Genomic DNA, 24,913 nt, shown 5'->3' on the forward strand with positions numbered 1-24,913 from the left:
TTTATCCGTTCCTAGTAAATGATGGAAACTTAGTTTCCTTAGGATTGAGGAAAGGCACAACATGAAAAGTAGGTCCTCTAATTTCACATTCACCTTAGGAATTCTCTAGAAGGGTCTGGTCCACAGACTGACGCATAAAGATTTTAAAGCACCCATCAAGCTAATTTATATAATAAATACAGATACTAGGTTTCAACATCATGAACCTTTACAATTGTTGGGCATTGCTCAAGTGACTCACGCTAGGCAGAATTGTTTCCCTAGAAGCTGCATGGGTTCTCTTTAGAAATGCTCTCATGTTCAGGAAATGTTTAGTATAAGGGCAATGTCCTATGATCTTCAATGAGACTTTGTATCCTTTAGTGAAGTTTTAGCATATTCATGTGGGTTTTCTAAGTTTTTTGTTAGATTTTCTTAGTTATTTTAAATTCTTGGTGCTGTTGTCCAAATTGTAGTTTGTGACCTGTCTTATATAAGACTTGACTTTATGAGTCTGTATAGGCATTTCGGTAAACTCTTTAGTTCTAATGTATCCACTGGTTCTTTATATTATTTGTCAGACTGTATTGTCTACGAATCGTAACTGTTTTGTTTTGTTTCAAGACAGTATTGTCTATTCAAGACCTTATGATCTATAAGTTATAACAGTTTGTTTTGTTTCTCTGTGTAGCTCTGACTGTCCTGGAGCTCACTCTGTAGACCAGGCTGGCTTTGAACTCAGATCTGCCCGCCTTTGCCTCCCTAGTGCTGGGATGAGAGGCACGCGCCACCACCAGCTTACTACAGTTTTGTTTCTCCTTTGCCTTCCTACAGTTCTTTCTTTTTTGCTCATTTGCATACAGTTGCTAGGGCTTCTGAGGTGAACCTAGCAACTCATCATAGTAGTGACTGTGGTATTGTTTATCGTTTTAACAGGAATAGATGCACAACTTCGCCAGTACATATAATTATGCCAGCGTAAATTTCTGGTAGATTCCACTGTAGAAGTTAAGCTGTTGTCTTTTAGTTTTAAGTTAAATGGTTTGAACTTTATGTTATGTGCTTTAAAAAGAAGAATCTAGTGAAAACCTGGGTGTCAGGGAACACTCCCTTAACCCTAGATTTGGGAGGCAGAAGCAGGCGGAGCTCCGTGAGTTCAATGCCAGCCTGGTCTGCATAGTGTGTTCCAAGCCATCATGGGGGTTATAAAGTGAGAACCCGACACTTAACAATGAGGATGGCACAGAACTGTTTCTTATGGCTTTAAAGTGCTACATAGTTTCTCATTTATTAGCTCCCTACTTATTTATGATGCTACATTGAATAATTTATGTTGTTGGAAAGATTTGACACATCTGTGGAGTACTCGAAGCTAAACTCATGGATGAAGAGATTAGAATGGGCTTCTCAGATCTTTGTGTGAGTAGAAGGGTTGGGAGGATGTTTGTCAATGGGTAGAACACTTTTTGTTCGGAAGAATAATTTCAAGAGATCTTTCGTGTATTGATAGAGACCATAGTTAAGGTACTGTGCTGTTGTAAATGGCAGAAGAGAATAGTTTTCAGTTCCTAGGATATGTAAGAGATAATTGCCAAGTAGTTGAAAGCTACCCTTCCTCATGTATAACTATGGGGAATGCCTTTAGTGTAGATGAGAAATATACATGCGGTTTTGTCAACTAAAGTAAAAGCACGTGGAAAAGTTAGGGAGCAAAAGGAAAACCCATTTCAGGGCATTTGTATGAAAGGAAGGTAAAGGCCAGAAAATTAAAACGAATTGTGTTGTGCGCCTATAAGGTTGTGTTCAGAAGTTATCGTGGAGCTGCACGTTTCTCCCTGAGCGTCCTCGTCAGCACAGAACTGGGAGTATTACCAATAATGAGAGCTACTGTTCTTTCTCAACACAACTGCAGACAAAATCGATTGTTCAAATGGAAAGCCATATTGTAGTCGGGGGATCTTCGGGACAGATGGACCATCACCTCCAATCTCAAAATCAACAAGGCAGTGGTAAGGGAAGATGGTGACTGGCAAAGAACCCTAACAGCCGAGACCGTTCCCTCAGATGAGCATTTCCCCCAGATAGGATTCTGACTCCCCAGGGATCAGAAGCCAGAGTAGGTTCACACGATGATAGGTTACTGGATGATGATCAATGCTCATGGCCGCTCTTTCATGACGTCACCTTCCCAGGTGGTAGGCACCCAGGCTCACGTTTAGAGAGAAACCGGATCTACTTTCGATATATTTTTTTTTAATGTTTTGGAACTAATGCCAGGAGCTCCCTTTTAAGATTTTTATTTTTTTCCCTTTCTGCCTTGCTTACAGAACCAAAAGAAATAAATTGAATTAGAATTAGGAATTAGACTGCAACTAGGAGATGTGTCGCATGTTTGGTTTAACCCCTGAGTGTGTGTCGTAAGAGCAGTAAAGCTGGATCTTGCTGCTTATTTCCAAAATGGATAATGTCATTAGCCCTAAGCCTCAAAACCTGGCAGAAAACAGTGATAAACTGGAAGTCGTTTCATGTCAGCTCATCGAAGACCTTGGGACTTTCAGAAAGATGGGGAAAGAATACGCTTTTGTTAATTGTTACCAGTGTTTGCTCTGGTAGTCACAGCCCCTTCTGTCTCACCTTTAGGAATAATATCTACTAAAGGGATCTATTAAAGGGATCTATTAAAGGGATCTATTAAAGGGATCTATTAAAGGGATCTACTACTAAAGGTTCCTCAACTAGACCACATCCCTACGTAGAAGAAGAGGGGGATAGGCAGTCACGAACAAATCTGCTGGTGTGCACATGCATGTTGAAAGGTGCATTCTGGGAAGAAGTATTTCTTTTTTTAATAAATATGTATTTATCATTTGACAGTTTGATACAGTATGGTATATAATGGTCAGTTTCCACCGGATTGCTTTCTCTTCCCATTCCTGGGGAACCTTGCTTCCAACTTGCTTACAGGACTAAAAGAAATGAATTAGAATTAGGAGTTAGACTCCAGCTAGGAGATCTGTTACGTTCGGTTTAACCCCTGAGTGTGTGTGTTTGTTCTGAGCCACAATGCCCCCCCTCCACTACTCCCATGCCCTGACTCCACTGACTCTGTTTTCTGTATGAGCATTTGGAGTGTGGTATTTACTGCAGCGGGGACAACTTACCAGGGGCTGTGCTCCTCTTCCCATAGCCTCTCATGACTGCCAATGGTTCCTCAGAGAAAGCAGGAGTCCCCTTGAGTCCCTCCTCTACCTGAGGCACACTGCTGACAGGCCCATCGTGTGCAGCTCTTACGTAGGCAGCCACAGCCGCTGGGAGCTCATGGGTACAACAGCCATGTGCATTCCACAGCCCTCCCTCCATCCTCCGGACAGCAATATTTGACCACACCTAGGCTGACCTGTGTGAAGGTTACCTCGACTCCTTCTCATGTCTCCTGAAATGAGTAGCTCTAGGTCAGTGGCTCTCAACCTTCTTAACACCGAGACCCTTTAGCACAGGTCATCATGTTGTGGTCACCACCCCCACGCCCACCGCAAAATTATTTTGTTGCTACTTCATAGCTGTCAGTTTGCCACTGTTAAGAGTTATAATGTAGACACTTGGTATGCATGATGTCTGCCACCCCTGTGAGAGGGTCGTTCACTGCCCCTGTCCCCAAGGGGTTGTACCCACAGATCACAACTGCTACTCTAGACAGAAGGCCTGGCTGTATTCGAAGATGAGCTCTCCAAGTTGTTTTTAGAAGCTGTTGAGGGCGGAAACCACCTCAGACCCTTTGCGTCCTCTATTCAATGGTAGGTTCCGGGAGGTTTGCCTTCTATGTTAGCTTGCTTTTTAAGTGACCCATTCCTGGCTGTGTATTTCTTTTTAATTAGACAAAAATGTTAATTTAAAAGTGAGGTTTGAAACTGAGCTTCATCCAAACAATTCACCTTCATTTACGCCCGTCCCTGAAAAACTGCCCATCTGCTTTTTGGCCCTTCACGAGCACACATTACCTGCTCCAGTAAATTCCTCATCACACCGTGGGTCCACCAATGTTAAATGTGTCACTGGCACGTGAATATCAATTAAGTGGCAATTAATTAGTTTGTGTATTCTACCTACCGAACCCGTTTGGAGCGTGTGCTGTGTAACTAATAAACTAGCACATAAAGTGATGAATAGTTTTACACGAATTAAAGAGAGTATGAGCCCACTCTCCCGGATGCTGGTGGACCCATGTGTAGACTTTGCAGAGATGAGCCAAATGAAAATAAAAATACAAAAATAAAATAACAGAGCCAATGGTACTTTGCTTAACGGAGTTAGAAGGATATGAGAAGTTAATCTACCTATATTCATCGAGTCTAACCCCGGTGTCCTCCACTCTCTGACCTCTCAGTCTCCACGGTCCCTGGTTCTGTGTCCCGTTTACAATCAGGATTTGCACAGTGTGGTTCACAGGTAAGTCCTGTGCAGCAGACACTTTGTTAAGCCTTTGAGACGTGGAGTCAGTAACCCACAGTGTTTCCAGACAGAAGGCTTCTGTCCGTCTGTCCTTTGCGGCTTTAATCTCTGAGTTCTTTATGTCTCTGACAGCTTTATGAGGCGATATAAATAAATCGTGTTTCAGGATGGTGGGTGGGGGAGCTGCTCTCTCTCTCTCTCTTCTTCACTCTGCATTGTTAGCCCACTCTCCCGGATGGCGGTGGACCCGTGTGTGCTTCCTCCCGTGAGGGACATATAGTGACAACGGAGTAGCCACTTTGTCTTTACCAGAGTGCCGTACGTGAAGAAGGTCAATCTCATTGCCTTGCTGGTGGATTTTGCTTCCACGGGGATGTAGGAATTTACAGCACAACTTGCTTTATGACTCGATTAAAAAAAAAAAGACTCTAAGTTTCTTATGTGAGGTTAGGTTTCTTATGTAAGGTTTCCCAGCAAGCCCCTGAGGTAAATTGCAGTTAAAACTATGTCTTCAGATAACCATTTGTTCAAATATTTATTGAGCAATGGCTGTGCCAGTCAATATGCAATATTAATTGTCTTTGGTCTTAATGTAGATGATGTCCTGCACTAATTTTTCAGTTGTCAAGAATGGTTACCGATGCCCTGTGAGTTCTGCTGAGAAGTGCAGGTGACGATTTCACACACAGGCTTCAGAAGTCTTTTGAAGTGAGCGGCCCCTTCCCACTCCATGACTGTTTGACAAATAGAGTAGACACACGCGTGCGCGCGCGCGCGCACACACACACACACACACACACACACGCACACACGCTCCCTCCCTTGCTTTCATTGTTTGACACAATTAAAACTGGTTAGATCAATTTTTTAAAATATGCCATTGGTTCTTTGAGAATCGACATAGGATCTGTCTTGTTAAAGTGACACCGGGCTTATTAACGTGTTCAAGCAAATGTGAATGGCCTGTCCTTGAGTCAACTGCTTACATATTTATTATAGTTTGTGTGTGGGAGCATTCCAAGGCAGTCTCCAAGCTCTACCAATTATGCTCGGGTCAATGTCTTGTGAACCAAATAAGGATGAAAATAAGATAAATTAGTGCAGCCTTCTCGGAGGGCAGGGTGGCTGTACGTGTTAAAGGACTTTCCAACGCACTTGATCGGGCATTTCTACTTCTAGGATCTCGCCCCGAGGAAGTAACAAAGGGCGTGTGGAGACTGTTCCACAAGGATTTTTTTTTTTATAACAGGGAAAATTAAAAGCAATCTAAATACCTAATGCTTTGAGGTTGGCTAAATAAAATTAGCCCATCTCCCTGAAAGAATATTACTAAGGTTTTCAAATGAGATTGAGGGACGGCTTTGTGTTCTTCTGCATCTGTGACGGGCACATGTGTAACCGTGTCTAGTGGCCTTGGGGCACTCAGAGAAGAGGATGGAAAGAATACACTCTCCTTAGATATCAAAGACCTAGTTTAAAGATCAAGATCGGGGTGGCCACAAAAGCAAGGAAGGTAGCAGACCAGGTACCTGAGGGTTAAGATCCCCTGGAAGCATTCCTGTAGAATGGAGCAAATGCCTCTGTGGAGGGACGGGGTCACTGAGCGTACAGAGTAGAGGCAGAGCGGATGGTTACTGCCAGTCTTCTCAGGTTTCTGGCATTAGAGCGGAGAAGTGATTCCTAAAGTCCTGAAGAGTAGAAGGGACTGGGTACTACGTGTCATGTGTTACACTGAGTCCCAGGTGTCCTATTTAATCTTTTACCCTAGAGTGAAGTGATTTCCTCACTGACTCTAGAGCTGTAAGCAATGAACGAACAGTGGTTCTTATCTCAAATTAGTACCCAGCCTCACGGAGGTGGAAAACGGAAGGGCTAAGATTTCACTCTTGCCCCAAACCCAGGAATAAAGGGAAATCCCAAGTATGAGAGCTGAAAGGGGCTGTTTGGGGCAGAGTAGCTTCTAAGAGTACAGAGGGCCTGTGAAACTAGTGAATAGGTATAGCCTCCATTCAGAAGAAAATCTGTGGGAAAACGGACCATGTCTGGTCTGCAACACTCAGTGTATAATGTCTGTGGTTGGTGCAATTGACAGGACCAAGACAAGAGTGGTTGGTTTGGTATGTCTGATGGCAGAATAGCCCAGCTCCCACAACCTTACCTCTTCTGTCTTCTTCTTCTTAAACTCTGTGGTTGTCTGTGAGCCTCCACTGCCCTGTTCTCTCTGATATTGGGGTACTCCAAGATAAAACTCTGCCTCTCCTTCTCCACCATATCTTGCCATACCCAGTTGCAGTAAAGGCTCACTGGGAGCTAAGGACAAGGAAGCCGGTTGTTACACTGTAGCAATCCAACATGCCAGTTGGTCTCTGAGTAACAGGGAGCCATTAATCTACACTGCGTTCATTTATTCATTCATCAAACATTTATGGTGCGCATACTATTTTATAGGTCTATATTAAGTACTGATGATACTGATATTAAAACACCAAAATCTCTAGGGGCAAGAGTGGTAATAAAAGTCCAGAGGACCATGGGATATGTGATGGTCGTAGAAAGGAAAGCATTCGAGTTGATTTGTGGCCAACTGGTAAGAACAGTGAGAAAATAGAAGGCGTGTCCCAGTGAGCTCAAGAAATGGGTGGATTTCGGCTGCCACGGGGAGAGATGGTGGCCGCGGTTAGTGGGTCGGTAGGAAGAAAGCTGTAGGTGTGCAGTGAGTGGCCACCATTGTCTCAGTGAGGAAGGAAGCTAGCCCACAAACAGAATAGGGTTCTGCTGGTTGGGTGCCAAGCATGAGTGGGCTCCCTAGGTGGCTGGTGGTCAGAAAGGAGACAGTTGAGCATTGTGAGCAGGGGAGCATGGCATTTGTAACAGAGCCAATTGCTGTTGATGTGTTTTGTTTTTTTATTAACCAGCATTTAAATATTAAAATACTCCTTAAACTATGGGAGATGACCCACCTCTGGCTGACACTTCAGCTGTTCTAAGACCTAAATGCTTGAGCCCGAGTCTTCATACATGTTAGATTTTGAACCGAAATGCCCCAATGGCTCATGACTCCCTGCCCAATGGCTCGTGTTTCCCGACTTGTAGAGCTGTTTTAGGAAGCTGGGGAACTCTGAGAAAGTCAGGACACGGCTGGCAGAGGTCGACCACGAGGAAGAGGATCTGGCAGGTTGTGCTCACCTTTGGTTCTGGCCTGAGCTTCCTATCCACTACCATGTAAGCAGGCCGCTGCTGCAACCAGCCTTCCTCCTTTAAGTTATTTCTGATGAGAATTTTGTCACACTGACAGAGAAGGAACAAGTAAAATATTAGTTGAAATCCCTGCCAGCATTGGGGTAGCCAACAGCTCCCTGTTGAGTCCATCTCTGGAGTTGGCACCCACAGCGAGTTCTTCCTTGCATGGCGACACATGGTCTCCAACTCAGGCTGTGTTAGTTAGGGCTTCTGTTGCTGCAACGAACACCGTGTGTAACTTTAATTTTTTTCAAAGCCTATTTTCAATGATAGTTCTTAAATGCTTTAACCTCCCTTATAGCCCAGTACCCACCAGAGGTAGTGGGAAAGAAAGGATATGGGGGAAGTGGACCTGTTTAGAAAGAGTTCTTTGGAGCAACTCCCATCCCTGTTGTCTGGACATCGACAGTTCAGTTCACACGTCAGCAGCGGCAGCTCGGTGCATTTGCAAACACTTCACGGACACACCAGCAGTCCAGTTTGGTTGAATTGGGATAGCAAATACGACAGCCAGGCCTCAGCCTTGACACAAGGCAGCAGGATGCACCAGGGACCAGGACCAAGAGGAATGCCAGGAAAAGTTCTTGGCCGTGCCTCTCTCGGCAAAGTGAAAATCATCAAAGATGTGAGCTTGAAGCACTGCACAGCAAGCCGAGCTCAGCCTCCATCGCTGTCCAGCAAGCTCTATCAGCAAGCCGAGCTCAGCCTCCATCACTGTCCAGCAAGCTCTATCAGCAAGCCGAGCTCAGCCTCCATCGCTGTCCCTCGAGTCCTTTTTATACTCCTTCCAAGCATCACGTGTCCTCCACAGGTCTTGCCTCAGCCCTTGAGTCTGTCTCAACAGACATCACTCTGCCAGTCAGTCCGAGTCCACACAGTCAGCAAGAAGGCCTGGCATACCATGCGTTTGCCTTAGCAAAACACCATCCGACACAACTGACCTTCCAAAGATCCCTCAAGTTTCCACTTCGACCATGACCAACAGCAACTTGGGAAGAGAAGAGTTTATTTCATTTTCCAACTCCCAGGCCACACCCCACCAATGGAGAGAGTTCATGGTGGGTACAGAGAGTGGGAGCCTGGAGGCAAGAACTGATGCAGAGGCCATGGAGGTGCTGCTTACTGGCTTGATCCTCACGGCTTGTTCTGACTGCTCTCTTATAGAACCCAGGACCACCAGTCCACGGATGGCACCACCCACAGTAGGATGGGCCCTTTCCCATCAACCATCAACTAAGGAAATGCCCTACAGATTTGCCTACAAGCAATCTGATGGAGGCGTTTTCTCAGTTGAGGGTCCCTCTCTCGTAGGTTTGTAATTTGCATCAACTTCGAAGAGGAAGGAGAGGGAAGAGGTGGAGGAGGAGGAGGAGGAGGAAAAAGGGAAAGATGCCCATACCAACAGCAATAACAAAAGAACCACTGAGGACATAGGGTCTAGAATAGAGCTGAACTTGACCAGACACCAGGCCAGCAGTTTTCAACCTGTGTATTGCAACCCCTTTGAGAACTGAATGACCCTGTCACAGAGGTTGAATATCAGATATATACATCCCAATTCATAACAGCAGAATTACAGTTATGAAGGAGCAATGAAATAATTTTGTGGTTGGGGGGGTCACCACAACACGGGGAACTGTATTGAAGGGTGACAGTATTAGGACGATTGAGAGCCACTGAACTAGGGAGGGGAGGAATAGCTCTGCATGCCCGCTGTAGTGGATACAGGGTCTGCAATGACCTGAAATGTTGGATGTCCAAAGCAAACTGCAGACATCAGCGGCAATGCCTGGAAACTTGAATAAGTGTTTCTGCCCTAACATGAGAGAAAGTCTGAGGTCATGGACAATTTCCCTGTAGATCTTCTATTGGGCACATGGGAAAAATTCTTTGTGTTTTGAGAAGTTTATAAATTCCCTGAAATATAACAGAACCTTAGTAAGCGTTTATATAAGAAACTAATAAATGCATAGAGGACAGTGCTCTCCCCTCATCTGTGAGGGGTGCATTCCAAGAACCCCTGGGATGTCCCAAGCCTTAGACAGTACCATATACCGAACACACACCACACTGCACACACATGTATGCACACACACACCACATACAAGTCACACACACACACGTACACCCAGGTCACACACACACACACATACCACATAATGCTTTCTCACTAACTGTATTATGTACTGTAGTTCTCACATCTGTGGCGTGAACTAGCATGAATTTCAGCGAGCTAGCAGGGATTTCTCTCCTTTCCACAATTTCATAGAAGATTCATCCTCACCACGAATCTTAGCAACTCCAGCCTGTTATTTTCTTAGTCTAGTTAAGCATTTCCATCTTTCACACACACACACACACACACACACACACACACACACACACACACAAGGGGTTAGGGAGACTGACTGACTGACTGACTGACTGACTGACTGACTGGCTGGCCTGTGCTTTTGGAACCTCAAAACCCTGCCCCCAGTGACATACCCCGTCAAACAAGGCTATGCCTCTGAACCCTTCCCAATCAGTTCTATGGACTGGAAACCAAACATTCAAGTATATGAGGGCTATTCTCATTCCAACTCCACATAATCCAAGTGTCTTTCTTCACTGGTAAAGAAGTGGTCAGGAATAAGGTCGCATTGCCCTGAGAGAACAGACATGACCGTTCTACTCTAGATGAAGAAAGGCTGTGGAGATAAGTTACTTCCCAAAGTGAGCTGGAATTAAGACAGGCCATGGGTAGAAAAGATCAAAACACCCAGAGACTATTTGGAGAGATGGTGAGGCTGCCCTCAGAGGGGCCCAGCACTTGCTGGGAACCAGGGAAGGGAGGAGGCAGCGCCTTGAGCCTTCTCATGGTTTTGAATCCAGGGCTTCAGGCCAGCCAGGTGTTCCTCTCTAGGGTGTTCTAGCCCTTGCTTTGGTTTTTCTCTCCTCTAGGTTATGTCTCAACGTGTGCAAAGTGGTCTCTGCTTATTATTAGAACTATGAGATCACTGAGTACAAATCAAACCATATCCGGTTCTGACGTTTCCATAGGATGTCACCAGGGACATTCCATGTGGACACAGGGTTAGCCACATACTGGGTGTTCACAACTTATTAACGGGATTTTTCGGTGTTTGGGGCACAGCACCTCAGGGACTTCTCTGCTCCTCGCTGGGGCAAGTCAGGAGTGGTGCTCTCTGAGTAAAGTGGTTGACTGCTACCTCTGGACTATCGTGACCTCGGTCCAGCAGCATGTGGCTGTTGCAAAAACAAACAAACAAAAACAAAAGCAGAAAAAAAATCAAGTCATCCACCATTCTCTGCGGCATCAGGGAGAGGGCTACCTCAAGAATGGGAATTCAGTCTATGTGGTCAGACCTTACCATGGTGTGAAAATTGCTCCTGAAGTATGAACAGATAAAAAGGCAGCACATAGGGACTTGGTTACCTCCCGTGGGCTGTAGAGGTAATACATGCAATTGGAGTTTCAGTCTAGTCAGTGTTGTGTGTGTATGTGTTTTTTCCTCTCAATGTATGTGAGTACACTGTTGCTGTCTTCAGACACACCAGAAGAGGGGCATCGGATCCCATTACAGATGGTTGTGAGCCACCATGTGGTTGCTGGGATTTGAACTCAGGACCTCTGGAAGAGCATTCAGTGCTCTTAACCACTGAGCCATCTCTCCAGCCCCCAGTGCTGTGTTTTCAAGCCCCTTGTCTGTCCACCCATCTTCTCTGTCGTTCTCACAGCACAACTGCTTCCTAAGTGTTGTTTCCCTGTTATTGATCTGCTCAACCCCATGTCCAGAAGCGATGTGAGCAAGAAAGAACTTATTTTAGCCTCTGCCTTTTGGTACATCACGAAGGGCTATGAGGGCAGAAGTCCGCACGTCTGCATGGTTTCCTGACCCTCTCTCTGCAGATGCCTGGCCATATAGAATATAATAGTCCATCCAACGTATGCAGCGAAAGTAAATTAATATCAGATCTGCAAGTAATTATGATTTTTCACTTAAAGATGATTCTTTGGTTTGAATTAAGAAGCGTAAGACTAGTAATTTTTTAAACATTTACTTTTTTAAGTTTTATTCGCGTTCACATGTATGCATGTGCATCTCATGAGTTGGCCCCGTAGCTTGGGAGTGGCATGGTATCATCAGAGAATTCCCTGTTTTGTATACTTAGAGATGTTTGGCTTTATGAACATTTCGTTGCAAATACTTTGAATCTTGTTAGGGTTTTCTGTATTGTTGTATCGTCTTAGTTAAGGCATGCGTGGTGGTGTGTGTGTGTGTGTGTGTGTGTGTGTGTGTGTGTGTTTATGCCTATGTGTATGTGTATATGTGTTTGTGTGTAAATCTACATGCATCTAATATTGAATCATTTGAATGTATAATATAGTAATAAAAGTTTAAAATCTGGAATCTTTAACATCTGGAAAATAGCATCAAGGAATGAAACTCAAAAAGTTCCTTTTCTGTGCTCTCGGGAGCCAGAGATTGTGTCACAGCGATTTTTATTGATGCCTAAAGGACCAAAGGCCCCCAGGGCCACACTCAGCCCTCTAGAGAGAATCCAGGAAATCCATTACACCCTTGCATTCTCTTGGAGGCTAACACCTCTGTAACACGAGTGGGCTGACTACTTTTGTTCCATTTTGAGCAAATATGTCTCCTCAAGTTAAGAAAATAGCTTCTTAAATACTTTTAAAGAAAAAAAAAATAGTCTCTTCTGCTAAACCCGGCCGTCTAACGTGTGTTCTGTCTCTTTTGTCAGAGGAAAAGGCAAGCATACGAATCTAACCTCATCAGCCACGGCCTGCAGCTGGAAGCCACAAGATCTGTAAGTGTTAGCGCCTTTGAAACAGTTGCTAACCACCCTGCCTGGGATTTTATGCATCCCTTGGAATTGTGGGAGGGGGCGTGGCCCAGGAATCGTGCAGCCGGAGTGTGAAAGGAGATAAGCAAAGCCTGTACCACAGGACAGTGAGATGTCTCCGTGGGCGCAGCACCCACCACAAAAACCCAACAGCCCGAGTTCCATCCCAGGCTTGCATGGCTGTCGATGAGAGCGGACCACCGAGAGTCATCCTCTGACGTCCACATGTGTGACCAACGGGTACACCATGTATACACGTCTTTCTGGGAAGAAGGGATGGCTTCAGTTTTATTACTTGCTTTTTCCTTTATTACACAGACTGCGTATCTAGAGCAGCGAGTATAAATTCTTTGACATCCGTGGCCATATAGCACAATGGGTAGATGTAGATTAAACAGCCAGTTTTCAGGTTTAGAGTTCTTTCTCATTGGTGCGACACTACCATGAATATTCTAGTGTTTTTATTCCAAGTCACTCACTTAGACCGTGTTGGGGGATGGCTCCACATTTAGGAGCATTGGGGGCTCCTGCAGAGGACCAACGTTCAGTTCCCAGCCCATCTGCCTGTAATGCTAGCTCCAAGGGGTCTGGCCCTCTCTTCTGGCTGCTGTGGGCCACCTGTATGCATGTGCACATGCATAGTGTACACACACAAGTGCATACAGACACATACTCACAAGTAAGACTTAAGTATTTAAACACTTTCTAGTCTTATGTTTTTTAACTCAAACTAAAGGGTTTTTTTTTTTTTTAGATTTACTTATTTATTATATATAAGTACACTGTAGCTGTCTTCAGACACCAGAAGAGGGCATCAGAACCCACTATAGATGGTTGTGAGCCACCATGTGGTTGCTGGGATTTGAACTCAGGACCTCTGGAAGAGCAGTCGGTGCTCTTAACCACTGAGTCATCTCTCCAGCTCTCAAACTAAAGATATAGACATATACCTATATATTTATATTTATACATAATCATGTGTAGATCTGATATCTTCACTTTGCATGGATTTTTCCTGTTTACGTGGACTTCTATTTTAAAACCCACTGGACCATGGGGAGGAAAGAACCTGTTCCTTAGACTTGTGAAAATCGTTGCTTGGTTTCCTGTCGCTCCTTCCCAGGTTTCTGATGACAAGCTTGTGTTCGTCAAAGTGCATGCGCCCTGGGAAGTGCTGTGCACCTATGCTGAGATCATGCACATCAAGCTCCCACTAAAGCCCAATGACCTGAAGACCCGTTCCACCTTTGACACCTTCAACTGGTTCACCAAGGTCCTCCGTGTGAACGAGAGTGTCATCAAGCCGGAGCAGGAGTTCTTCACTGCCCCCTTTGAGAAGAGCCGGATGAATGACTTCTACATCCTTGATAGAGACTCCTTCTTCAATCCCGCCACCAGAAGTCGCATTGTACGTCCAAACAGAACATGGCCTCTGTTTAGATGAGACTCGAAACCTGCTATTGAATAATTAGTCGCTTGGTTGAGCTGTGGTGGTTTTGTTTTTAGAAACGGAAACCTACTAACTATTATTAGCAGTGGCGGTGTGATTTTAGCGCCAACGGTTTTCTGCTGTAGTGATAGACAAGGTCACATAGGCGGCTGGTTCCACCATGAAAAAAAAAAAAAAAAACACACACACAGTCTGTTTTGAAATCTTTTCAGGTTTATTTCATCCTCTCTCGGGTCAAATACCAAGTGATGAACAACGTTAACAAATTTGGGATTAATAGACTGGTCAGTTCCGGCATCTACAAAGCGGCGTTCCCTCTGCACGACGTAAGTCAAACGGCAAAGATGTCCCTGAGTATTCTGGTGAGAGAGGGAAAGACTAGACTCCCTGGCCTTCTGCCTCTTCCTCAATAAGACAAAGATGATGTCGTGAAAGATCACAAGCTGATTCAGGGCAAGAAAGATGCAGGGAGTCTTCACTGACAGAGCCCAGGGGTAGAGACAGTGCTGGGTTTTCAGGACTAGGGAGAAGGAACAGTTCCCTGCCCTGAGTAAAGTGGCAACAACACAGATCATACAGGGCAGCACTCACTCTGCGTGTCAGAAGGTAAAGTCTCACTCTTCCGCTCTCCAGCTAGAAGCCCTTGTGAGACGTATATTCTCTCTGCTCCCTTGTGTCCTTGTCAGTAAGGAGTGCGTTGTAATGGTTCTTACCTCATGGAGCTATTTCAGGAGTCCATAAAATTTATATAAACTTTTAGTCCCTGTCATACAAATGATGGCTAGCTTCATAATTGCTGACGGACGTCATTACCAGAAAAAAAAGCGGGGCTGTCCGTTTGTTTGTGTGTGAGGAAAACATGTTAGAAATTCTCATTTGACATTTTCTGTAGATAGATTTTTCCCCCTTTGGAATAGTATTTCCAGGCTGTACCGCAGCATTTAAAATGGGGTTTATCAGGGTTCATGTCACAGTGACAAAACACCGTATTATTGACACTGAGGAAGGACTGTTCAAAGGGTATCATGGCCCCTTGGATTCAGGGATATTTATAAAGCTGCCGGCATATCTCTTATGGACTGAGTTTTTAAAAGATGATCACTCTAGCCCTTCAGGACCACAGTTATGTGAGGTCAGTATATATCTAAGAGCGTTTACTGTATCCTGTCACTGAATCAGGCTAAATTCCATGTCAATTGCGCTGTAACTTTGTTGCACTTAGTACTGATCTGTCTAAATCTGTGCAACCAAAGAAAGCAAACACTGTGTTTGATCATTGCTACTTTGTGTTCTGTGCATTGGGAGCTGAGGACAATCTTGAAGTGCACAACGTATCCAAACAAAACTAGAGCATCAGACAAGTACTTGTTTCACATGGATAAATGGCGACTGGGAGGCGAGGGCAAGATGGCAAGGACTGAGCCTCCTGGGAGATCCGGTGGCCACCAAGCCTGAGAGTTTGTTCTATTTTGTGCCCCAGCATAATTAGCAATGGAAACATAGGAATCTCGGGGACAGTGGCATAATGCTCTCTGGATGTTAGAGTGGGACACCACCATCCTAGAGTGTTCAGTTGACATTCGTGTGTACCCCAGTCTTCCCTCTAGCTAAGCCTGGAGTAATCCTATGGTGTGAGTAGGAGGCAAACAAAGGTCAGGGCTCTCACCAAGGATTTGTGATACTGTAGTTCTTGTGTGAACAGAAGAATGGGTCAGACAGGAAAAGGGGGGCTTGGATTCAGAGACAAGAGGCTCTGCTTCCTGGCTGACCCAATACAGTCTCTGTTACTTATTGTCTATGTATCATCAACGTAACTACTGAACTGAGAGACAGCGAAACACTGGCTTTAGCAGTGGCCTGCTACTCACAGTGTTCGGGACTCCCCACCATCCGAGGTGGCGTAGGCTTTCCGACAGATGTTCCTTTATTGTGAGGACCTAAGGTCTTGAGTGGTCCAGTTTCTCATCGATTAGCGTGGCCTCACTTCAGGACATCAGCATCTTTGGGACTCCCACCACCTGGCTGCCTTGCTCTCTAGGAGTGACAGCTGCTAACATCACTACCTAAGCATCCATTGTCATCTCTATTCCCAAATAACCTCCAAGGGCAACAGGGATCACCCTTATTTTAGAATCACTAACTATTAAATAGCATGTCTGTCCCTTCTGGCAAGGGGCAGGGACTTTTCCCTCAATGGCCATTAGCGCCCTATTTAGCAGATGTGTAAACTGAGGACCATGATGCTTATTTCTTTCCTTCTGCTTCTCAGTGCAAATTCAACTATAAGTCGGAAGACTCCAACTGTCCTAGCGAGCGTTACCTCCTGTACAGGGAATGGGCTCACCCTCGGAGTATATACAAGAAACAGCCCTTGGATCTTATCAGGTGAGCGGCAGAGGATACCCTGTGGTGTGTGTGAGCATGGTAGCTTTCACACACCATTGCCAACCAGAGGGGCTCACCCAGCTTTGTGTTACCAGAGGTTTCTCATACCAGGGTTTATCCGTACCCACAGTAGATGGAGCATAACTTATGTGTCTCAGTGTCTGCTCTTAAATCAGTGGTGAAGCCTGCCCTGGATTTGATCCCTGGTATTGAACATAAAATCCAGTCTCTTCTTACCCTGCGGGTCCAGCAGTCTCACTGGTCTCACGGCCCAACCTGACAGTCATGGATTGCTCTTTCTTTCATGGTCGGCTCCATCCGGAGTCATCCATGGGCACACTCTCTCTGCCCCAGCATGATTTAGGTGAGCAGAAAGTATTACTGTGTTCCCACCATGAATGGAAAGACTCCCTTCTCTCCCAGGAACTGCCCAGGGGTTAGAGGTTACCTGTCAGGGACTTGGAATTCTTGGTTGCACAGAAGTGAGTGTCATTAACTCACCTGGGCCGTTAGGTGTCATTTCATTACGTCATAGGAGATCATGACTGCATGGGGCTCGTGTCTCGGAATATTTCCTGTTAGAAGCTGGTGGTTTGGGCACTGTGATGTTGAATCACGCCTCTGTCCTGCGCATTTGCAGCAGTGACATCATCCCTGTCTAACCATTTGTGCAGGAATACTTGACAGGCAACATCGTGTGCTCCTGTTGGCATGGTTTCCCGTTTCCTCTGTCTTTGTGAAGGTGAATGTCCTGAGTGGTCCAGTTTATTATTGGTTACCATGGCCTCACTTCAGGGCATCAGCAGCCTGGGGCTTCCACCACCCAGCTGCCTTGCTCTCTAAGGTGACAGCTGCTAGCATCACTGTCCAGGCATCATCGCCTCTATTCCCAAATAACCTCCAAGGACAACAGGGATCACTCATTAAATATCGTTTGTTAGATTAATTATCTCATGAAGGCTCCTTTAATTACTTCACTTGGTCCTCTATAGTCCCGCCTCGTTTAATTTTATCTGGATGATTGTCACACAGTGTACTTCTGTGAGCTCTGATTACCCTGTAGATAAAATAGTAGTATGTGGACGTAAACATGTAAATGGTTTCCCTGGGCATTCGCCGGTTTCCGGAGCCTCTGAGAATAAGGAGACCTGTTCAAGTCCCTCACGTAAAAGGCTACCACCTTTACATGTGGTCCATGTCCTTCCTCCCATGAACCTTAAGTCATTTTCCAATCCCTCGAGATCCCTAGGGTGGTGTAAATAACATGTACGTGGGTGAGTGCTCTGCCGGGCCATGAAGGGAGTAAACAGGAAGAAGAGTCTCGGTATGCTCAATGCAGATGACGTCTGCCCCCAGTGTCTTCAGGCTTGACTGGGTGCGGTCAGCACGGTGTAACCGTAGATTCCCTCCGGTGTTTTCAGTTAGTGGTTGACTGAATCTCGGGGTATAGAACCCACAGGTGGAGGGCTATATTTTGAGGTTGTCATCCTTGTGAAGTTCCTGTCTTATTAGTGACCTTTCGTAGGAAATGAGTTGTATCAGACTACACAACCGTGGGCTTAGTGGGTTCTTATTCTAAGTAAATCAAATGCATTTGTTAACTGCCCCTGCCCCATTCAACCAGTTTCCTTTCGTTGCTTCACCAGTAACCTCCTGAGCACTCAGGTTGATGACCCATGCCTACAGTTCCATGGGATTGTCAGAAGGGGGAAATTTAACCAGGCTCATGCCTTTAATCCCAGAACTCGGGAGGTAGAGGCAGGCAGATCTCTGTGAGTTCAAGACCAGGCTGGTCTATGTAGTGAGTTCTAGGATAGCTAGAGCTATATAGTGAGAGACCCTCTCTCAGAAACAGGGGAGGGGGATGCTTTCTGTAAAAATGAACCAAGCAAACTTCCAGCCCACGAGCCCTTTGGCATCACTGAAGCCTCTCTCCAAGCCTAGCAAGAACACGTTGAAGACAGGCCAAAATGGCCCCTTCCCATGCCAGGGTCTTTCCTCCAGGCACCATTCCAGCCGGCTCTTTTCTGGCTATCTCAGAGCCAGACACCAAGCCCCTGTCATACGAAAGTGTCATCCTATGCTCCTCTTTTGCCCTGACTCCTCTCCACATGGGTCCTAGCCTTCTTTTGCAGCTTTAGCGCTGGGCTGACCTCTGTCCTATGATCTGGGCCAGCCTCCTAGGGATCTAGGCTGTGCTCCCGGCTGAGTTCCCCACTAGATGAGTGTCTTGGCTAGGGTTTTACTGCTGTGAACAGACACCGTGACCAAGGCAAGGATGACATTTAATTGGGGCTGGCCTACAGGTTCAGAGGTTCAGTCCATTGTCATCAAGGCAGGAGCATGGCAGCATCCAGGCAGGCATGGTGCAGGAGGGGCTGAGAGTTCTACATCTTCATCTGAAGGCCGCTAGGAGACTTGCTTACAGGGAACTAGGGTGAGGGTATTAAAGCCCACGCCCACAGTGACACACCCACTCCAACAGGGCCACACCTCCCAACAGTGCCACTCCTTGGGCCAAGCCTGTACAAACCTTCACAATGGGGTTCAAGGAGACCAGCTCAGCTCCATATTAAACCTGAAGACCCAGGTAAGACTCCAAGCAGAAACACTTGAGCCCACAGACCAAGACGGGAAACAAAAGCAACTCACAGAAACCCATATCACAGCGGCTGCCTGGGCCTCACGCACCACTGGCAGGAACAGTGTTTTCCTGCTTCTTCCTCACCTTATTAGCCATGGTCAGAGAGAAGGCAATGTTTTGTGAGAGAGACCGCCTTCCCAGAACGACTCCTATGTTCCTACTAGTATTTAGTGCACCATAGGTATATAGGTATGTTTATGTAGAGAGAGGCCAGGATGGTTTGGAGGAGGGGTGACACCATATAGGGTCAGACATGTTCCCTCTACTTGGGAAGACGCCTGTGTCGCCATCTGTAAGGTTTGGGTTTTATGCTGCATTCGTGCATTTTCTCCAAGTTCTTAATAGCAACCAGCCGAATGGGCAGAAGACTCCTGCACGCCGAAGGGTCTTTCGGAGTCCGTAACATGGTGCTCAACTTCACGGCAGCAAGGGATACCCTGTCTGCCTCAACTACCATGCTTCTTCCTTCCTTGCTTTTTAAATTGACTCCTGCTCGAGCAGCATCCTTTCCGTTCCATAGCTAAACTCAGGTGCTGGTATAATGGTGAGAATGCTGGAAGGGTTAACAGGATCGGGTTTTTACATAAAAAACACCACCTCCTTTACTTAAAAACCAAGCAACCATGCTAGGACAAAGCTACACAGTGACAAAATGAGCCTCTAAAAATACCTTCTCTCTCTCTCTCTCTCTCTCTCTCTCTCTCTCTCTCTCTCTCTCTCTCTCTCTCTCTCTCTCTCTCTCTCCAGGAAGTATTACGGAGAGAAGATTGGAATCTACTTCGCATGGCTGGGCTATTACACGCAGATGCTCCTTCTAGCAGCTGTGGTGGGTGTGGCCTGCTTCCTCTATGGATATCTTGATCAGGATAACTGCACTTGGAGGTAATCTCACTTTGACCTTTGTCACCACAGTAATTAGTCCAAATGTGTTTCCAGGGTTTAGAGTGTTTGGGCAAAGAACTCATTGCAAACACATTTCATGGTCCTCTCTCCTTTGTTCTGAGAATAGTTACAAAGGAAATGGGAAACATCTTCCTCAGATAATCCAACACAGCCTCTGACAGATGCGTTACGTCTATATGTTATAGATAGATAAACATCCCAACATTCTAAGGACGAATGTATGAAGAAAGGAAGGATAAGGTCGCCCTTGAACGTCTGGCTTCTGAGGAGTGCTTCACACAGCCTTGCAGACCTGGGCCAATGAGAGCTCTGAATTCTTAGGGTCCTTCTGAGAAAGCTGGGGATTTTTCTTTGTTTCGAAATGATTTTTTTTTTCTTAAATGAAGAGTTGCATGATGGGAAACTCAAGTGGCCAGTTGTGGTTTTGTTGTCTTACTTTTACAAAATTATTCCTTATAATGTCGGAAAGGGGGGATAACTAAGTACCCGATAGCCCGTCGGTGCTCGGTACTAGAATTCAGAAGCCGCATCTTAGGACAGTGCTTCTCAACCCGTGAGCCGGGACCCCTTTGGGGGTCAAATGACCTTTTCACAGGGGTCACTTACGACCACCAGAAAACATAGATATGTACATTGTGATTCACAGCTAGCAAAATTATAGTTGTGAAGAATCAACAAAAATAATTTGATGACTGGAGGCCACCACAACATGAGGATCCGTATTAACAGGTCGCAGCAAGAGGAAAGCCGAGAACCACTGATCTAAGGGGAGTCGCTGGGTGCTGGGGAACGCTGGGTTTTTGAGGTGCTCTTGCGAATTGTATTATCATGTGTCTGCTTTCCGTGTTCTCTTTGTCTCCTGATGGACTGGCCTCTGACTAGGTGTAAGGGGCAGATGGTGGCTCATGGGCTTCAGGACAGAGGCGATGATGTTTTCTAGGCCCTGAGCATGTGAGACTGGCTCTGAGGCTGCATGGTTGTTGGCCTGATACATAGGCACGTGACCTATCGCACTGATGGGCCACAGGGCCCGTGTGCCCAAGTTGGCTGTTGGAAGTCTTCTCTGTCTTCATGCAAAGAATCTGTGACTAAGATCTGAACGTTGCTGCCTCCTCCCTCCATTGTCTTCCTCTTCTTCGTTGGGCTAATGTTCCACTGCCACTTGGCATCCCAGAATATATCTTCAGAATGAGCAGGCTTCATTTCTGTAAGGTCCATTTGTGTATGAGGTGTGGTGGTGGTGGTGGTGGTGGTGGTGTGTGTGTGTGTGTGTGTTAGATAGGTTAGATGTTAGCTGTGGTCCACGCACACGAATATAGGAGCACATAGAAGCCAGAGCAGAACTCGGATCTTCCTTCCTTGCTGTTTGTCTTAACATCTTGACAATATCATCTCTCGATGACTCAGCAGCTCACCTTGTTCCTAAACTGGCTCACCGCTGAGTTTCTGGGATCCTACTGTCTCCATCCCCAAGTCTTGGAGTATGGGTATATGCAGCTGTCCTAGTTGGGGTCTTATTGCTGTGAAGAGACACCATGACCAATGTAGGTTTTATAAAGGACAACATTTAATTGGGGCTGGCTTACAGGTTCAGAGGTTCAGTCCATTATCATCAAGGCAGGAGCATGGCAGGATCCAGGCAGGCATGGTGCAGGAGGAGCTGAGTTCTACATCTTCACCCAAAGGAAGCCAGGAACAGACTGAGCATCCTCAGGCAGCTAGGAGGAGGGTCTCCAAGCCCACCCCACAGTGACACACTTCCTCCAACAAGGCCGCACCTTCTAATAGTGCCACTCCCTGGGCCAAGCATATGCAAACCATCACAGCAGCCATGCTTTATGAAGTGGGTGCTGGAAGTCAGACTTGACAGTGTTGTTCACACAGTGCTGGCTTTAGAGGCTAAAATATGGAAGAGAGAAAGGGTATGGCCTCTTCCCCCACAGTTTCAGAAAGACACCAGGCACAGGCAGGGTGAGGCAGAGCGGTCTTTGCACGAAGGCCCTCAGAGTTCATTTCGGGGAACTGGGAAAGTGAAGCCTGGTTACAGTAGAGACTCCACGAGGTTAAAGATGCCAGAGCCATATCTGCCAAGAAGAGAGCTGCATCAGGGAGTGTACCCAGTCCTGGAGGAATGGAGGGGAAGAGCCGTCTGAGCGCTTTGAAACCCAAGCCTAAGACACCGAATTTGGAACTATGGGATTCGTTGTTTTCCCTGCCGGGTCCTGGTCTTTCCTTGGTCCACTATTTCTTCACTGTGCCCCTGTGCCTCTCTCTTCAGATGGCAATGTCTGATCTGTACATCATAGGTTAAAAGTGTATGATTTGCTTTTTGATTCTTTAGGGGAGGTACAATTAAGAGATCGCCTTAATTCTCAAAAGAAACATTGGAAAACATTAAGACTTGGAAATTTTCTGTCAAGACGATGGGGACGTTTGAGTTTGGATTAAATACATTTTGCTTTAGGATAGAGCCGTAAGCCTCTGGGTGCCAACGAGTGGAGCGCGGTGGTCTGAGTGAGACACGTTTCCCATTGGCTCAGGCATCTTGACACTTTGTCTCCAGTTGGTGGCGCTGTTGGGGGAGGTTTCAGAAGTCTGGCCTAGCTGGAGGAATTACATCACTGGGGTGGGCTTTGAGAGTTTCTAATCTCACCCCACTTCCAGTTTGCTCCCTCTGCGTCATGCTTATGGTTGAAATGTGATCGCTCTCTCAGCTTCTGGCTCCTGCCACGTGCAGACACACCTCTTTGCCGTAATGAACACTTAACCTCTCTGGACTGTACGCCAAATTAAACTCTTCTATAAGCTACCGTGGTCGTGGTATTTATCACGGCAACAGAAGAGTGACCAAAACAACCCCCGAAGAAACCAGTGCCCATTAACAGTGACCTCCTAAGTGCCCGTTTACTTAGGCTCTAGAAAGCACTGTCTGTTATGGATGTTGTATAAGTCAAGTTACATAGTGCGTGGTCTATCATGATCACGTGGCCTTCCGTGATTACGTGACCTTTCATTATTGCTTTCTATCGCTCAAGCTGTCTCGAGGTTCTTTGTTGAAGTATTTATTGATACCCCAGTCCCTTTTGGTGCCAAATCATATCCCATTGCATGGGTGTGCTACATTCCTTATCCGTACAGCAACTGATGAACGCTGTCTGTGGAGAACACTTACTTGACATGTTGTCACGGGGACATATGGTTTCACATCTCTTGAGGATATAACAAAGAGTGGAGTTTCTGAGCTATATATAAAGTCTCTGTTTAACACTGTGAGAAAGTACCAAGGTACTGACCAGATGACCGCTGGTTTACATTCCCATCAGCCACCTGTAAGGACTCCAGATTCTCCAGGTACCAGTGGGCACTTTCCTTGGTTTTGTTTCTATGTTTTAAATTGGCTGTGATGAGTTGTGTATGCTCGGCCCAGGGAGTGGCACTATTAGGTGTGACCTTGTTGGAGTAGGTGTGTCACTGTGGGTGTGGGCTTTAAGACCCTCACCCTAGCTGCCTGGAAGCCAGTCTTCCACTAGCAGCCTTCAGATGAAGATGTAGAACTCCCAGCTCTGCCTGCACCATGCCTGCCTGGATGCTGCCATGTTACTGCCTTGATGATGACGGACTGAACCTCTGAACCTGTAAGCCAGCCATGATGAAATGGTGTTCTTTGTAAGACTTGATGTGTGTGTTCAGCACTAAAACCGTAGCTAAGACATAGCCATCTCCTTCAATACCAAGTGGTATATGATGGCTGTTGTGGATTTCCCCAGCATAGGCTGGTGTTGAGCCTCTTCTGGGTTTATCATTGATGTGACTTTAGAGAAACATCCCTTGGAATCTTCTGCCTGTAATTGTGTTGACTTGGAATTTACCGTTCTCTATGTGCTCAGCATAGAAGCCCCTTATGCGATCCCGTCTTCTTCTGTTTCAGATGATATCATGACAGGCCTATTTCTCACAGGTCTACATGGTAGGAGCTCAAGATCAGGGTGGCAATTTGGTGCCTCCTGGCGGGTGGGCAGAGTCCGGAGGGAGCTAGTGTTGTACCTGCCTGGTCTGAGCATCCAGTTGTTTATTTTTCTTAATTGACATAAATTCTTCCTTCATTCTTGATGACTGGCTTTGCAGGTATAGAATCTGGGTGCACAGCTCGCTTTTATAACTTAGCAAATGTCATCCCACTCCTTCTGGACCCTGGGTTTCTGACAGGGAGTCATGTTTTCTCCCTGATGAGCTTTCTGTGTGGCCAGTCATGTGTCCCCTTCTGTATTCTTCCCTAGGGCTCTCTTCTCCTTACCCTTTGAGTATGGTGTTTCTAGGTGTGAATCTCTCTGAGGGCATCCTTCTAAGATCTTGCAGAATTTCTCCGATGTAGAGACGAAAGCTTTCATCAAAATTTGGAAGCTGGGCTCATCCTTCATTGGTTCCTCTGGCATTTCTTCCCTTTCTGCAACCTGCCCGGTGCATGTGCCGATGTGTCTGATAGAGTCGCTGGTATTTCAAGCTGGATTCCCAGGTGTTTTTCTATTCCTTTTTCTTTCCATTTCTCAGACTGTATCGTCTTAATAGATACATTGTTTCTTCTTTTCTTTCTTTTTTTTTTTTTTTTTTTTTCTTTTTTCGGAGCTGGGGAGAACCCAGGGCCTTGCGCTTTTAGGCAAGTGCTCTACCTGAGCTAAATCCCCAACCCCGATACATTGTTTCTTATCTGCACAGGAGAGCTGTTCTGGACCTTCTCATTGATGTTACTGTGCTTCGCTTCAATGTCTTGTCAGTTCTCTTTAAGGTACTGCTTTCCTCATTCGGTGAGACTTGGTCAGACCGTTTCTTTAATGCCATGGGTGTGACTTCCCTTAGTTCTCTGCACGTATTTGCTCACTCCGGCTTCTGCTGTGCCTGTGCCTTGCAGGGTAGAATTTGACATTTTAAGTGTTACACTGTAATAGCCACGGGAATCAGATTTCCTCTCAGAGTTTATTGCTACTTCTTGTGGCAGT

At 46.0% G+C, this 24,913-nt stretch overlaps 1 protein-coding gene across 4 annotated transcripts in view; it reads left to right on the plus strand.

Moving 5' to 3' along the window:
• The window catches only part of Ano6 (anoctamin 6), a 180,495-nt gene that overhangs the window by 107,053 nt on the left and 48,529 nt on the right, over positions 1-24,913 (plus strand). For all 4 annotated transcript variants that reach the window (XM_032885493.1, XM_032885498.1, XM_032885502.1 and 1 more), the window contains 5 exons: positions 12,436-12,501; positions 13,661-13,945; positions 14,200-14,313; positions 16,257-16,372; positions 19,764-19,898. In XM_032885493.1, coding sequence (XP_032741384.1) covers positions 12,436-12,501; positions 13,661-13,945; positions 14,200-14,313; positions 16,257-16,372; positions 19,764-19,898 — 716 coding nt within the window. The remainder of the gene's footprint in view (positions 1-12,435; positions 12,502-13,660; positions 13,946-14,199; positions 14,314-16,256; positions 16,373-19,763; positions 19,899-24,913) is intronic.

This window comes from Rattus rattus, chromosome 1, assembly GCF_011064425.1.
Source record: "Rattus rattus isolate New Zealand chromosome 1, Rrattus_CSIRO_v1, whole genome shotgun sequence".
Lineage (NCBI taxonomy): Eukaryota > Metazoa > Chordata > Mammalia > Rodentia > Muridae > Rattus > Rattus rattus.